Here is a 14,381-nt window from a genome sequence, read left to right as displayed (position 1 = left end):
ACGGGTCATTGCAGAGTCCCCAGATCCTAGTTCCCAGATGTCCTTTTTCTTTATTGCGAAACTTGGTGCTAGCTTTGTCCTTAAGGGAACTACCTGTTCCGACCACATTTTCGGGAATCCGAGCCTCTGCAGATCGAGCCCTCTTTCCCGGGTGATTTTCATTACAAAACGGGAGATGCATTCCCACCAAAATCATCTCCCAATAGACCCAAGTAAGAATGTTTGGCAAAGAAGGAATTAATTAGTAAACAGCTTGTAGTATCCCAACTCCAGTGTCTGCCTGGAATGTTTTGCAACACTTTCGGATTCTGATTTCAGCACAATTTGTTTATTTCAGGCTATTAAACCACACGCATATTCTTCATGCTTGGGAATCCACTGGCCACACGCTGAATGGCAAGAATGGAGACCCTCTCTCACTTCCCAAGGGCATTTGTAGTGGTTAGTAGAGCAGGGCTGCAATCCCTGGGGAGACCAGTAGGGCTTTTCCTCCAACAGGAAGTAAATTTAGGGCTGAAGATTCTTGCCCGTCAAGGCTTTGGGTGCTAGAAAATAAGGCTGTTCCTTCGGGAGCAAATCCTCGCAATGTGAGTTAACCAGCTGGCATGAAGTCACCCAGTCCTGAGAACTGGGCAAGAAAAAGTGTGAACAAAATCTGACTTTTCCTGCCTTCTTGCCTACCCCCACCCCCCACCCCCAGGGGGCACTGGAGCTGAAGCCAGGGTGCCTGGAACATTCTCTGTCTACTCACACTGTCGAAAGAAAAACCAGAAGAACAGGCTGGTTTGACTTTTCTCTTGTAAATTGTTTACCTCGGGACAACCAGATGGCTCCTCTCTTGCTGACCCCTTGACCATTTCTCGTGCTGTTAACAGAGTCTATTAGCAAACAGTCCTGCTCCACCAGCCCACGTGCAGGAGTCCCAGGCCTGCGGGCTGGGGAAGCCTCTGGTATTCCAAGGAGGCTGACTCAGCACCCGTGGGCTAAGGAGCTTCATGGGGCGCAGGGTCCAGGCACTTGGGCTCTAAGCGGGGTGAGGGGCTGCCTCACAGTGTGGGAACAGAATGGGTGATGTAAAGACTGCAGTCCCTGCCCCCTCCCAGCCCCTCCCCCTTCACCCCCACCCCGCCCCCGCCTTTACCATGAGAACACCCGGTTGTGATTAATGTTTGAAGGGTAGGTAGGTAGGAAGGAGACTCTTGGGGTTTCCCTGGTCCCTCAGAAGGTAAAGAATCTGCCTGCAATGCAGGCGACCTGGGTTCAATCCCAGGGTCGGGAAGATCCCCTGGAGAAGAAATGGCAAGCCACTCCAGGATTCTGGCCTGGGAAATCCCATGGACAGCGGAGCCTAGTAGGCTACAGTCTATGGGGCTGCAAGAGTCAGACATGACTGAGTGGCTGAGCACCAAGGGGGCTCTTGAACTCCTGGGTGGTCAGCAGGGAGCTCTCTGCCACCCCTGCCTGGGTTCCATCCTTAGGCACCGCCTCCTTTGGGGCTTTGTGGGTGCAGTAAGGGGTGACATTTTTAATCCTTAGAGTTTCCAGAAGCCCCGAACTTGCGGTGGGGTATAAGAAGCTGATAGACATTTTTAAAGGCTTGCTCTGGTTTTCAGGTGGGGGCAGAGGGCAAGTGGAGGCGGAGAAACCAGTGGAGACCAGCGAGGGGATGGGGGCTTGTCCGTGGGGTCCAGGGTGGGAAGAGGGGACAGACTGAGGGTGTTTCTGAGAAGCGGGGCGTGGGGTGACCAAGAAGGAGGAAAGAGATGCCCCGGGGGTCTTCCAGCCTGGCTGCCAGGAAGACAAAACTCTCTCCCAGGGACCTAGACTTCGGTGGTCAACAGTTCTGAAACAATTTCAGAGGTGGAAAAGTAGGTTCTTAACTCGGAAACACAGAAGGAATGTTCACAGAGCCAGTCACATAAATATTTGAAGCTTCTGTTACACACGCACACACATGCACGCACACCCCGTTACGTAGAAAGTAAGTGAGGGGCTGGAAGAAAATCAAGAAAAGATCACCATCCAGGATTTATAAACAGCCCCTGGAAATCAAGGAGATCAAGCTAGATAACTGTGCAAGGGAGGATGAATCTGTGAGTCCCAGAAGAAGAGACTCTAAGGACAAGGCACGAATGGAAATACACGTGTTCTCACTAGGAATCAGGTCCATGCGTGACTTCTGTCGAAGGGCACACCAGCCCATTTTAGAGACCTGGCAGGTAAGACCTCGGTTGAGAGAAGGCTGGAAGCCTGTGCTTGCCTTCCTCAAACTCAAAAGCCAGAATCAGATGAGATGAAACACCCACCTCCAGGTTTTGCTGAAATTCCCAGGTGGCTCAGTGGTAAAGCATCCACCCATCAATGCAGAAGACACAGGAAACTCGGGTTTGACCCCTAGGTCGGGAAGATCCCTGGAGGAGTGCGTGGCAACCCATTCCGATATTCTTGCCTGGAGAATCCCATGGACCTCCATGGGACAGTCCATGGAGTCGAAAGAGAGTCCGACACGCTTTCAAATGAGCTGATTTGGGTCAAGTGCAAGGTCTGCTGTGGCTGTCTTAGCTCTTGCATCTTGGGGGTCCAGGCCTAGAGGAACTGGGAGGAGGGAGGAGGGAGATAAAACTTAGCAGGAAGGATGAATCCGATTTGCATAATAAAGGCTTGGTGGGAGGGAGCTGGAGAGGGGGCCCTGGGCTGGAGGAGGAAGGGTTGGTCTGCAGGCTGACAGATTGGAGTAGGGACTAGGAGGGGGCCAAGGACACAGCCACGTGGAGGCTTTCATCCCCCCCCCACCCCCACCGCAAAAAATATTAAATAGTACAGTATTTTACGACTGGTATAAAGAGGAATGTATTATGTGATAAAATACATCCTATTAGTAAGTAATGTAATTTTATAATTTTATAGTAAAGCATTCCCTTTGACCTGAAAGTTCATTTTCAGTCTTCTGATTGTAAAAATAATCCTCTCATTTTTGTGGAGCCTCTGCCCTGTGACCCCATCCCTGGTGGAGAAATTGGCCCTAAATGTTCTTCACAGACCGCAGCCAGGAACAGAATTCTTTCCCAGACCTTTGGGCTGGTTTGGAGAGAGACTCCTGGGCGCTGATGTCCGGCTGTCTGGTGAGGGGATGCTCTGTGTCTCCAGGATACCAAGAATTCCGGTCGGTTTCATCCAGGGCAGAGTGGTTGGCCCATGAGGCCGTCAGAGCTCTGCCCACCTGGCTTTGAATCCAAACCTGGCCTGGGTTGGGCTGCCCAGACCAGGCTGTGCGTTCGTCAGCAGTCAGGTTCCTCGGGATTAAAAAGCTGTGTAGCCTCTGGGTCTCTCCTGGCTCCAGGTGGGGGTTTACAGTGAAGGGAGACCTCCTGCAGAGCTCGGATACCACAGCCAGCACCCCCGAGGAGGTTCTCATCCATGCCCGGGTGTGTGTACACGTGTGCATGTGAGTGTGAAGGGTGGCGGTGGCCCAGGCCCAGTGGGGGCCGTAGGCCCAGGGCCCCTGAAGACGTCAGGATGCAAGGACCCCCTGCGTCCCCCTCCCTTTTCAGGTCAGGAGAAGAAGCCTGAACAACACGTGTCGCCCACAGAACACTGCATCTCCTCCACCACTCCTCTCGCCCGTGAGAACTCATTCCTGACCCCCAGCACGCCAATCCCGGCCTCGCCGTGCAGATCTGGCCGGCAGCCTCTACCCTGGCTGTTCCCCTCAGGCACCATGGTCACCATTCTGCCCCCCACTCGCCCCAAGGAACAGTGCAGTGCCTGCAGACAATCTTGGTTATCGCAACCGGAGGGTGGAGAGCTCCTGGTGTGTGTGTGTGGGATACTGTAAATACAGAGGACAATGCTCATGGTGAAGATGAGCCTGCCCCAGATGGCAGCCGTGCTGAGCTAGAGACCCTCCCATGGCTGCTTCCGGATGGTACCCTAATTAGCACCTGACACCCAGGGGATACCTATTCACCCCTAGGATGAGGGTTAGGTCTACGCACAGCTGGGCCATGCCCACCCACCTGCAAGCATTTTACAGTGAATTTTTTTTTTTAATTTGGTCGTGCCAAGGGGCATGTAGGATCTTAGTTCCCTGACCAGGGATTGAACCCTCGCTCCGGGATTGGAAACATGGAGTCTTAGCCACTGGACCACCAGGGAAGTGCCTGAAGGTGAACTATTGAAGACCTACCGCTGCCACGTGTTAGTTCAGGCCATTTCCGTTCTACCAGCCTCAGTTTCTGCAAAATGGGGGTGGTCACAGTACCCAGCTCAGACGGGTGCTGTGGCGAGATGCCCCGTTCCTTTTGCCTGGCGCCATGTTTATTCCTGGTCCTAAGCGGACCAGGGTGGTGGTGATGTTCCCAGAGGCCCAGCTTCATCACCCCTACCTCCCTGGGTACCCGAGCCCCCTGCCCTGCGCACCTCCGCAGCCACACACACTCCCCTCCACGGACCTCAGGAGGCTGCTTCCGCTAAGACTTGCTGGCTCTTCCGGAAGACCCCTGGTTGACCTGCCGATGGAGTGTGTCAGTGGTGATCGGGGCCCATTTAAATTAAAACACCCTCTGAATATTTCACAGAAATTCATGAATCATCTTTGCCTCGTAAAACCCCAGTGGAGTTAGCTGGGCATGTAGATGATATCTGTGGACCTTTGGAAAAAAAATTGTTTTTTAAAGAGGGAAGTCTCTGCTTAGACCCCAGATTCACCCTGAAAAGCAGGGTTCTCTAGGTTGGCGGACATACAGTCAGCTTGGCCGCTTGATTACTGCCTGACCAAGGGCAGCTTAATCAACCTCTTGATTTTCTTCAAATTAATACTTTTTTCCAATTACGTTAAGGAAATGGCAACCCACTCCAGTGCTCTTGCCTGGAAAATCCCATAGACAGAGGAGCGTGGTAGGCTACAGCCCATGGGGTCACAAAGAGTTGGACACGACTGAGTGACTTCACTTCACTTCATTGTTTCACAAGTAAAACGTGCTATATATAGTTTACATCTTGCTCTGATTTTTTTGTTCAATAGCTTCAGTCGAGTCCAACTCTTTGCAACCCCATGGACTGCAGCACGCCAGGCTCCTCTGTCCTCCACTATCCCCCAGAGTTTGCTCAAACTCATGTCCATTGAGTCAATGATGCCTTTCAACCGTCTTGTCCTCTGATGCCCCTTCTCCTCTTGCCTTCAATCTTCCCCAGCATCAGGGTCTTTTCCAATGAGTTGGCTCTTCAATTCAGGCGGCCAAAGTATTAGAGTTTTAGCTTCAGTCCTTCCAATGAATATTCAGGGTTGATTGCCTTTAGGAAAATTTACTTACATCTTATTTTTAAAATTTCTCATGTCATTCTTCCTCAAAATCATATTCCTAACAGCCACACAAATGGGTTATTGACCCTGGGTCTTGCACTTGGCCATTTGTAGCCGTACCCCAGTGTTCCCATCTGTGAAATGGGCACGGGTGTGCTGTGAAGTCCAATGAGAGGGCCTGCCTGCTCTGTCCTGTGATGAGTCCTTGACAGGCTACAGGCTGGAGTTGGAGCAGGACAGGAACTCCTCCAGGCCTGCCCTGGGCAGGAAGGACACAGGAGGGCATGGACCACGTGATACACGGTGGCAAGGGGCCCTCTTGCAGCAGGGATCCTGACACCAGCGTCTGGTCGTGAACCGTCAGGAAGTTTCTGTTTGCCCTGCAGCTGTGGGACAGTGAACTATGAGGTCCAGCTGGGCTCCCCAAGAGCTACTTGCTCTTGTCTTACAGCAGAAGCCGGAATTGTCAGCTGATCTGTCCCCGTGAGGCTGTCTGTCTGCAGAGACACACCCAGGGTGTCCCCTCCTGGCTCCGGGTGCCCCTTCCACGATGGCCCTTGAGAGCTGGTGGGGACTCAGGAATGTGACCTGCTGGGCAGGGGGGTTTCTACTTGCTGTCTTTAAACCAGGTGTCCTTCAAGTCCATACTCTCTTCATTTAAACACAGCATTAAAAAAAAAAAAACCCACTTTAAATCATACAGAAGACGTCGGCTCTAAATGGACGGTTACCTTAAATGAAATTCAGCAAAAACAAAACAACTGACTGCATTCCAGCTCCTCCTCTGCTGCCCCTGGCTCTGTCCCGGGGCCAGCTCTGTGCTCTGTTGAACGGGAAGGGTGACAAGTATCAGGGAGTCAGGGAGCCGGGATGAAAAGGGGACTGAAGACTGAGATAACCCTTCAGTGGAGAGGCCCGGGCCGCGGTGCGTCCCTCATTGGCCCAGAGTGTGCCTGCGTTCTAGCCCAGTCCTCCCTGTTTACAGACCGTGAGACAGAGGTTTAGAGGGCAGCGAACTTGTTCAAGATCGCGTGCAGCTGGAACCACCTTCTCCTGTTTCCCTGGCCACGTCTCCCCAGTCCCAGGCAACCTGGCTTGGGAGGGGCTCAGCGGAGACTGGGGGAGCCCGAGTTGGCGGCTCCGATCCTGGGCAGGGGTCAGCAACTGGACTTTACGGGGTGGGGGGAGGCGCGAAGTTGGGGGTGGGTTTGGGCAGGGAGGGGGAGTTTTGGCTCTTCTGGCCCCTCCATTCCCCTGAGGGTGATCTGGGCAGGTCGTCTGACCCCTCTGGGCTGGGTCTGGCCATCGAGAAGACGAGGGAGCTGGACTGTGTCTGGCACAGACGGTCTGGTTCCCAGGCAGCCCTTCCCTCTTTGGTATAAACTCACACCCCTCATCCTGGGCTATTTTGCCATTTCCTTTCCTGCTAAACCAAGGGCTATTTTGGAAACTCCTATAAGCAAACTAATCCCTGGCTGGCATTTGAGTGGATCTAAAAGAGCCCTAAGTGAGGGACACAGGCATAAACGCTGCCCAGCCCAGAGAGCCCACGCCGTTAAATTTAGAAGCATCACCTCCAAATGAGGTGAAATTGCAGGTTCCCGCGGCCGGCGGGCAGCTTTGGGCAGCACTGAACGGGACAGATTTAGCGGGGGCAGGGGCCGGCCCCCCGGCTGCACCTGGCGGGGAAGGCCCAGGACGGTCCCTTCAGTGTCTGGGGAGCTGCTGCTGGGTGAGGAGCCCCTTCAGCCGCCCCGCCGGCCCCGCGCTCCCCAAGCCTCTGGCGCCCGGGCGGCAGAGAGGCAGCGAGGGACACGTCCTGTCTGCCAACGGAGGTTTGGTGTCTGCATGACTTCTGTGTCTCTCTCCTCTGCCCAGGGGCCCCCACGAGATCCCTGGCCAGTTTCTCAAGCCCTGCAGAGTGCCAGCGGCAGCCGACCTGCCCACAGCCCAGCCGCTAAAGGATCACGCTGGCGGGGGAAGAGGGCGGAGGAGGGGGACGGTCTTGCGGGGAAGAGAGGGGGCTCCAGGGTGCCTGGGGTCAGTTCTGCTGTTGTGTCGACCGTGGAGCATCGTTACGAGGATGACCCTTGGTTAAAGGTGACAGACATCCGTTGGGGCCCGTCGGGAGCCCACTGGGGGCTCCTGGGAACCCAGGGGTCTCAGCTCGGCCAGCTCACGGCCAGTCCACCAGATGGGGGCGGTCCTGCAGTCCGCTAGGTGCGATCCCAAGGGTCCGCGACCAAGGATCGGCCCTACCAGGGGCCGGTCAGGAGGGGGCGCTGCTGAGACCAGGCGCTGGTCCGAAGGGACCTGGGCTCCACATCCCCCTGAAGCCTATCGGGGATGGCGCTGGGTTTCTCAGCCACCTCCAGTGCCGCATTCTAGCCTGGCAGGTCTCGATCATGAGCTTGCTTCCCTTCTGGGCCCCCGGTCCCCGCTTCAGGCTCATGTTGGGTGTGGGGGGTGGTTGTGTTATGTCAGCGCAGACCCCATAGAAGCAGGTGCAGCCTAGCATGAAGTAGCCAGGCTTTGAAGCCTGTCAGGTTCACGTTCAACCCAGCTCTAAAGGTTCCGCCCTGTGTGACCTTGGATGACTTATTTTTCCTCGGTTTCTTTATATGCAAAATGGGAACGATAATAATGATACTTGACTCCTATAGCAATGAAAGAGTGAAATGAGATTTTAAGCTTTTGGAGCAGGTAGCAGGCACAGAGCTGGCCAGGGGTCATCTGTCAAAAGCTGCTGCATTTGTAAGTAAAGTTTAGGCGGAATTTAGCCAGGCTCATTTATTTGCATATTGTCGGTGACTGCTTTTTTCTAAAACGATAGAGCTGCGTAGCTGTGACAAAGACTACAAGGCCTGCCTGCAGAGCCAAGAACTTTCACTATCTGGCCCTGACAGCAGACGCTTGTCCCCCACTCCCTGGAGTCCAGCACACAGTCGAAGTTCTTATCTTTATCCTGTTCTTCCATGGCCTCCATCTTGAGCTGCACAGCCCGGTGAAGTCGGGGAAGCACGTGGCCTCTGGTCCCAGAAAGATGTGCCATGAATCCTCCAGGCCCCAGAGAACATCCCTGGCCCTGCTTGCTGGCAACTGTCTAGTGGAGGAGACAAAAAAACTCACCTTTCACAGTTCACCGTAATTGGAGTTGGGGACTAGGGGAGGTCCAGGAAGGCTTCCTGGGGCAGGTGGCATCTGGGCTGGAGGCAGAGGGCGGAGGTATCAGTCAGGGGATCAGCCCCCACGTAGCAGCCAGACCTCAAATCGTTGTTCAGTCACTCAGTCGTGTCCGACTCTTTCGACCCCGTGGACTGCAGCACGCCAGGCTCCCCTGTCCATCACCATCTTCCGGAGCTTGCTCAAACTCATGTCCATTGAGTCGGTGATGCCATCCAACCATCTCATCCTCTGTCCTCACATGGAAAACACAGAAATCTGAGCCAGCCTCTTCACCTCTTAGAGCCTCTTTCCTCATACGAAAAGTGGGGTCATTGGCCCTCACGGCCCTGCCGTGAACTGTTAGTCCACAGTCAGGGGCTGATACCTCGTGTGCGTCTGCACCGAACCTTAGATCTCCTCCTCCTTGGCCCTCCTTTCCTAGCTCTGGGCAGGAAGATGGTGGGTTTGTTCTAGCGAACTGCATGCAGAGGAACTGTTGAGCGGTTGAGCAATTGTCTTTCTCTTTTATCCTGAAGCGGAGGACTAGAGTGAGGCTGGAGGAAGGCCCCAGAAGGCCAGGGAGGGAGGGTGGTGGGAGGCGGAAGGGAAGGGTGGCAGGAAGGCGTTCCGGTCCCAACCCTCAGGGTGGGCATGCCCCAGCTGCTGACCTTGGGGGTCCCCTTGCCTGCTCCCTCCTGTTCCCTCACCCAGCTTGGTTGAGGTGGAGGGAGGGGGTGTTTGGCAGTTTGAGGAGGTTCCAGTGCCACCCAGAGCCTGTGCTGATAGGGGTGGGGGCAGCGGCGTGAAGATAAAAGTTTAACAACTAGCAAGGGGAAAAAAAAACCCTCAAAACCTAATTTGTAGCACTTGCCCAGTTCCACGCTGCACTTAATTCTATCGCGGCTGATTTCAAGCTACCAACATTCTTGACAATTTAACCTTCGACTCTTGTGAGCTGGTCCAGGCTGGCAGCCGTGCAGTCCAGGTAGGGACTGTGGGGGTCACGGGGGTCCCCCCGTGGGGCTGGGGTGAGCCCCCAGAGTAGGGGATGCCTGACCGCGTGCCTGAGAGGCGCTGGCATCCGCGTCCGTGTCTGAGAACTCTTGGGTCCTCAGCCTGGCTCTGCTGCTTCCTAGCTGGGTCCCTGGGCTCCCTTGTTGTCTTTCTGAGCCTCAGTTTCCTCATCTACTGAGCTAGGTAGCTCCTATGCAAAGGGGGTTGTGTGGAGCTAATAAGATAATTCACTTAGGCACTTCAGTGCACTTATGAGCACTCAATAAATTGCCTCCGCCTCCAGATTGCATCCACCTCCCCGTCCGTACACCTGGCTGCAGGTCATGGGTCTATAGGGTGGGACAGCCCCGGGCACTGGGGCTCGCCATGCAGTGGGTGCTCAGCAAACCGTCGCTGCTTCCCCCGTCAGGGCCAGGGGTTGTTCCTTGGCTCACCTGCCCAGCATCAGGGTCTCCAGGCTGGGGTCTCAGTCAGCTGACCGCCGCACAAGCAACCAGCTCTTTCCGGTGTCTACTTCACATTATGTGCTGTTCAGTCCGTTGTCTCCTTGATCCTTTCCTGAATTCCCATTTTACAGATGTGATCACTGAGGCCCAGAGCCAGGGAGTGGCCCAGCTGCAGCTGGGATTTGAGCCCAGGTCTGGCTTTTTGGTTTCCAGCGCTCACCTAAGCACAGTGGGTGTGGGGCTGAGGGGTGTGAGGGGTGTTGGAGGAGGAGGAAGATTGTGGGGCTACACTGATCTTCCAGGGGGTTCAGAGTGAGGGCTCTGGAGCCTCTGTCAGGGGCTACAAACAAAGTGCAGGGCTAGACACTGGACAGACGTGGCCCCAAGGAGACTGTTATTCCAGCCAGAGGCCCCAGGGTGGGCAGAGGCGTGGAGTCTGGACTCAGCCTCTGGGTTGGGGGACTGTGGGAAGCAGGGGCCTCACCGAGGGGGAGCAGGAAGGAGATGACATGGTGGGGCAGACCCCCCCGCAGGCCAGTGGGGTCTCTGAAATCCTAGCACTGACTCCACCCTGGTCGAGGAGTGAGGTATGAAACTGTAGCAGCAGAGATTTAGGTTAGATATGCAGGAGAACTTTCCGATTGCTGGAAGACAGTTGGCGTTATTCCCAAGGGATGTAGTGGCATTTTTTTTCCAGTCTCAAGATGGTTTGGAAAAAGGAAAAGACAGTCAGGGTTCTAGGCCGGCCTCGCTGCAGCTGGGTCAGAGATGAGACAGTGGACCAGGAGCTTCTGGGAGCCTCCGATGCCAGTGGCCCGGCATCCTGTGAACTGGGCTTCGTCACCTCCTGGTCAAAACCTCACATGGCTCCCAGCTACCCTCAGCCAACTGCAAGGCTAGAGCCCTCCCTGGGGCCGCTGAGGCCCCCCTGGCCTGTGCTCTGCTGGCCTCTCCAGCCTCACCTGGGGCCACACCCCCACCCACTGAGCTGCCCGTCCCTGGGTTGTACCTGGTCCTCTGCGCCTCCAGGCCTTTGCCTGTGCTGTTCCCCTGCCTCAGATGCCCTTCCCCCCCTCCCTTTGTCCTTCTTCCCTCCTCAGCCTTGCCTTCTCAGCTCTTGGTTGCCTTTTCCATGGGTGGGTCTGGTACCCCCATCACTCTGCTAGGGACACCCTCCTGTCCCTGGTGGCTCTTAGCCTCCAGCTGGACCAGGAGCCCCAGAGGGTGAGGGCTTGGCCCATCTTGCTCGGTGTCTGGCTCACAGGAGATGCTCTATATGAGTTTGTGGAGGGGTCGGGATTCCTGGCAGAGGGGCGGTGAGAAGAGCTGGCTCAGGACTTGCTGGACCTCCCTGCACGAGGACTCAGCGTTGCATAGGTGCTGAGAACCCAAGCGCAGAGTGCAGAGAGAGACCCGGTTCCCATCTTGCTCCTGCTCCCGCAACCTCACCGAGCCTCAGTGTCCTCATCTGTGAGCTGGGCACAGCATGGCCGTCCCCCCGGTCCGTTGGGCGCCCCAGTGGAGGGTGGTCGGCCTGCAGTCAGCACTTGCCAGGTGCCACTGCGAGGCTGACTGTCCCGCCCTCTCCCCGCAGGTGACCACCATGTCGGTGAGGCTGCGGTTCCTGTCCTCCGGGGACACGGGGACTGTGGGGGTCATGGGCCGGAGCGCCTCCTTCGCGGGCTTCAGCAGCGCCCAGAGCCGGAGGATCGCGTAAGTTCTGCCCACGCCGCGCGGGGGAGGCTTGTCTGAAGGCCAAGGACTGGGGAGGAGGGTGGTGAGGGCGTTCTTCTCTGCTGCCGGTGGCCCTGAGGCTCTCACTCCTGCCAGCCCCGCAGCCCAGGGCAGTGTGTGTGTGTGTGTGTGTGTGTGTGTGTGTGTGTGTGTGTGTGTGTATGCGCGCGTGCATGAGACTCAGTGCTAGGAGAGACCTCTAATTTGCTTCGGATCCAAACAGGTGTCATCTCACATATTCCTGGCTGTTGATCCTGTAAGCTGATCTGCCTGAGTTTATCAGGCCCACTTGGCAGATCAGAAAACTGAGGCTCAGAGAGGTGGAGCCACTTACCCAAGGCCACACAGCAAGACAGATTCAGAGTTGGAACTTAGTCTCCTGGAGGTGGGATTGGGATAGAATGTCCTTCCTGGTTGATGGAACAGGAAATAGGGCCACCTGTGACCTGGGGCAAGTGACTTCACCTCCCTGAGCCTGGCTTCCCTCATGTGCCCAGTGGGGAGGCCCAGTGTCCTTCTCTCGCGGGCTTGCCATGTGGGTACAGGGAGGCGACATGTGGTGACTGCTGGGGCATGCTGGCACACAGTAGGGGCTTGTGGGAGGTTTCCAGGGAGGCGGAGCGGCCTCTGCAGAGACAGACCTGGTCGGCACTCACGCCCGGAACTGGGTTCACGACGGCTCCGTGATGTCTCCTCTAACCTCAGGGAGTGCCCGGGAGCAAGCTGCGTTCCCGCTCCTGGGGCCACGGCCCTGCCGGCCCTGGCATCCTGAGGGGCCCGCCAGCTGCCGGCCAAGCGACTGTGACAGCAGCTGAGCAGGGCGCAGGGCCTGGTGGGCCGGTGACCCCGTCAGCGACCTGAGCTCACCACGGCACTCCCCTCCTGAGACCCTCCATGGGCTCCCGTCCCACTCAGAGTCCAGTCCTGCCCCCCAGGCCTGGCCGGCTGCTGCACTGTGAGCCCCCACTGGTGTCTCTGCCTGCTCCGGGCCTTTGTTCAGCCCCACGCCCACCTCCACCCAGAACTCTCCCCACCCTCCTTCACCTGGCCCGGTCCTGCTGAGTCTCAGGGGCCTGAGCTTCACTGCCGTATCCTGGGGTGGGGAAGGGGGCCCCTGCCGCCATGAGGCTGGGCCCCTCATTCAGGCCCTCCCATCTCCCTCACCCCGCTCAGCTCCTCAGTTCCGAGGTGCGCCAGCTTTGAAATCCTGGAAGCACCCTTGGGAAAGCTGTTCAGTTAGTGTCCGACTCTTTGCGACCCCGTGGACTGTAGCCCGCCCGACTCCTCTGTCCGTGGAATTCTCCAGGCCAGAAAGCTGGAGCGGGTAGCCATTCCCTTCTCCAGAGGATCTTCCCGACCCAGGAATCACACTGGGGTCTCCTACATTGCAGGCAGATTCTTTTACCAGCCGAGGTCTGGTGAAACCCTAAGGAACCTGTAATTCATTCCCTACGTATTTCTGGACACCGACTCTGGTCAGGCCCTGTTCCAGGCTGCACCCTCTAAGCCAATGACACTTGGGTTGGGTGCAGCTGGAGGCAGGCGTCATGACGGAGTTAGAGCAGGGCAGGCAAGCAGGCAACAGGGGCTACAGGGAGGAGGGACCCAGTTCAGTGAAGCTGGAGGGGAGAGGAGTCGAGTACTGCAGAGAGGGCGTGAGGGTGGGGAGGCCTTCCAGGCAGCGGGACAGCAGTGCAAAGGCCCTGGGGTGGGAATGAGCTTTGAGGGGCAGAAAGTGCGGCCGGCCGGGGAGAGAGTGCTCAGGAAGGGAGAGGACCCGATGGGGGCTCTTGGGACATGCACAGCATGAGGGGAGCCACGGACAGGCTGGCACAGAGGAAACTGAGGCCCCGAGATGGGGAGAAATTTGGCCAAAGCCTCAGAGTTAGCACCAGCACCCCTGATACTAAGCCTCTGAGGAGGGACCATGTGGGTGCCCCTATGAGGAAGGCACACAGTGGGCACTCCATAAATGCTGCAGAGAGGGGCTGGGGCGATGAGGGAGGCACACAGTGGGCGCTCCGTAAATGCTGCAGAGAGGGTCTAGGGATGATGAGGAAAGCACACAGTGGGCGCTCCGTAAATGCTGCAGAGAGGGGCTGGGGCGATGAGGGAGGCACACAGTGGGCGCTCCATAAATGCTGTGGAGAGGGGCTGGGGCGATGAGGGAGGTGCACAGTGGGCGCTCCGTAAATGCTGCGGAGAGGGGCTACGTCCAAACTGGCCAGGGAACGACGTTGTTTCTGCATCCAGTCATTTCTGAGCTGCGTCTTCTTGGGCTTCACCGGGCCCCCACCCCATCGGGTCTGTACAGGGCTGCCAAGGACAGCTGTGCCTGTCCCCAGGGGCCTCCCGCCCGTGGGACCTGCCCTGGCTGAATGTGCGTGGAGCCGAGAGTGCGGCTGGGCCTCTGGGAGGGCGCCTTCCTCTGACTTCTACGGAAGAACTTCGGGCTCTGTCCCTGGGCTCTGCGGCAGGGAGGGGTCTGTGGACCCTGCCCGTGCTCACAGTCCACACTCTGCTGTCACAATCCCAAAATCCTTAGCAAGTGTTGACCAAAGGGTCCTGCGCTTTCTCTTGCCCTGCCTCATCACCGATTCTGCCTCCCGTCCTGCCGGCAGCTCTCCTCCTGCGAGGCTTCTGGGGGCCTCCGGACTCCCTGTATACATGGCAAATGTCCCCACTGGGAGCTCTGCACAAAGAGTGTGCCAAGGGGGATC

At 56.8% G+C, this 14,381-nt stretch overlaps 1 protein-coding gene across 3 annotated transcripts in view; it reads left to right on the top strand.

Annotated features, from left to right (window-relative positions):
- RIPOR3 (RIPOR family member 3) overlaps positions 1-14,381 on the top strand; it is a 76,161-nt gene that overhangs the window by 37,055 nt on the left and 24,725 nt on the right. For 2 of the 3 annotated variants that reach the window (XM_010811762.4, XM_002692501.7), the window contains exon 2: positions 11,522-11,640. In XM_010811762.4, coding sequence (XP_010810064.1) covers positions 11,531-11,640 — 110 coding nt within the window. In that variant the 5' untranslated portion in view covers positions 11,522-11,530. Of the gene's footprint in view, positions 1-9,072; positions 9,453-11,521; positions 11,641-14,381 lie in introns of those variants that run through there. The other variant, XM_059893081.1, reaches the window with a different exon arrangement.

This window comes from Bos taurus, chromosome 13 (assembly GCF_002263795.3).
Source record: "Bos taurus isolate L1 Dominette 01449 registration number 42190680 breed Hereford chromosome 13, ARS-UCD2.0, whole genome shotgun sequence".
Lineage (NCBI taxonomy): Eukaryota > Metazoa > Chordata > Mammalia > Artiodactyla > Bovidae > Bos > Bos taurus.
Note: the sequence above shows the minus strand (reverse complement) of the source record. Positions and strands in the feature narration are given on the sequence as shown.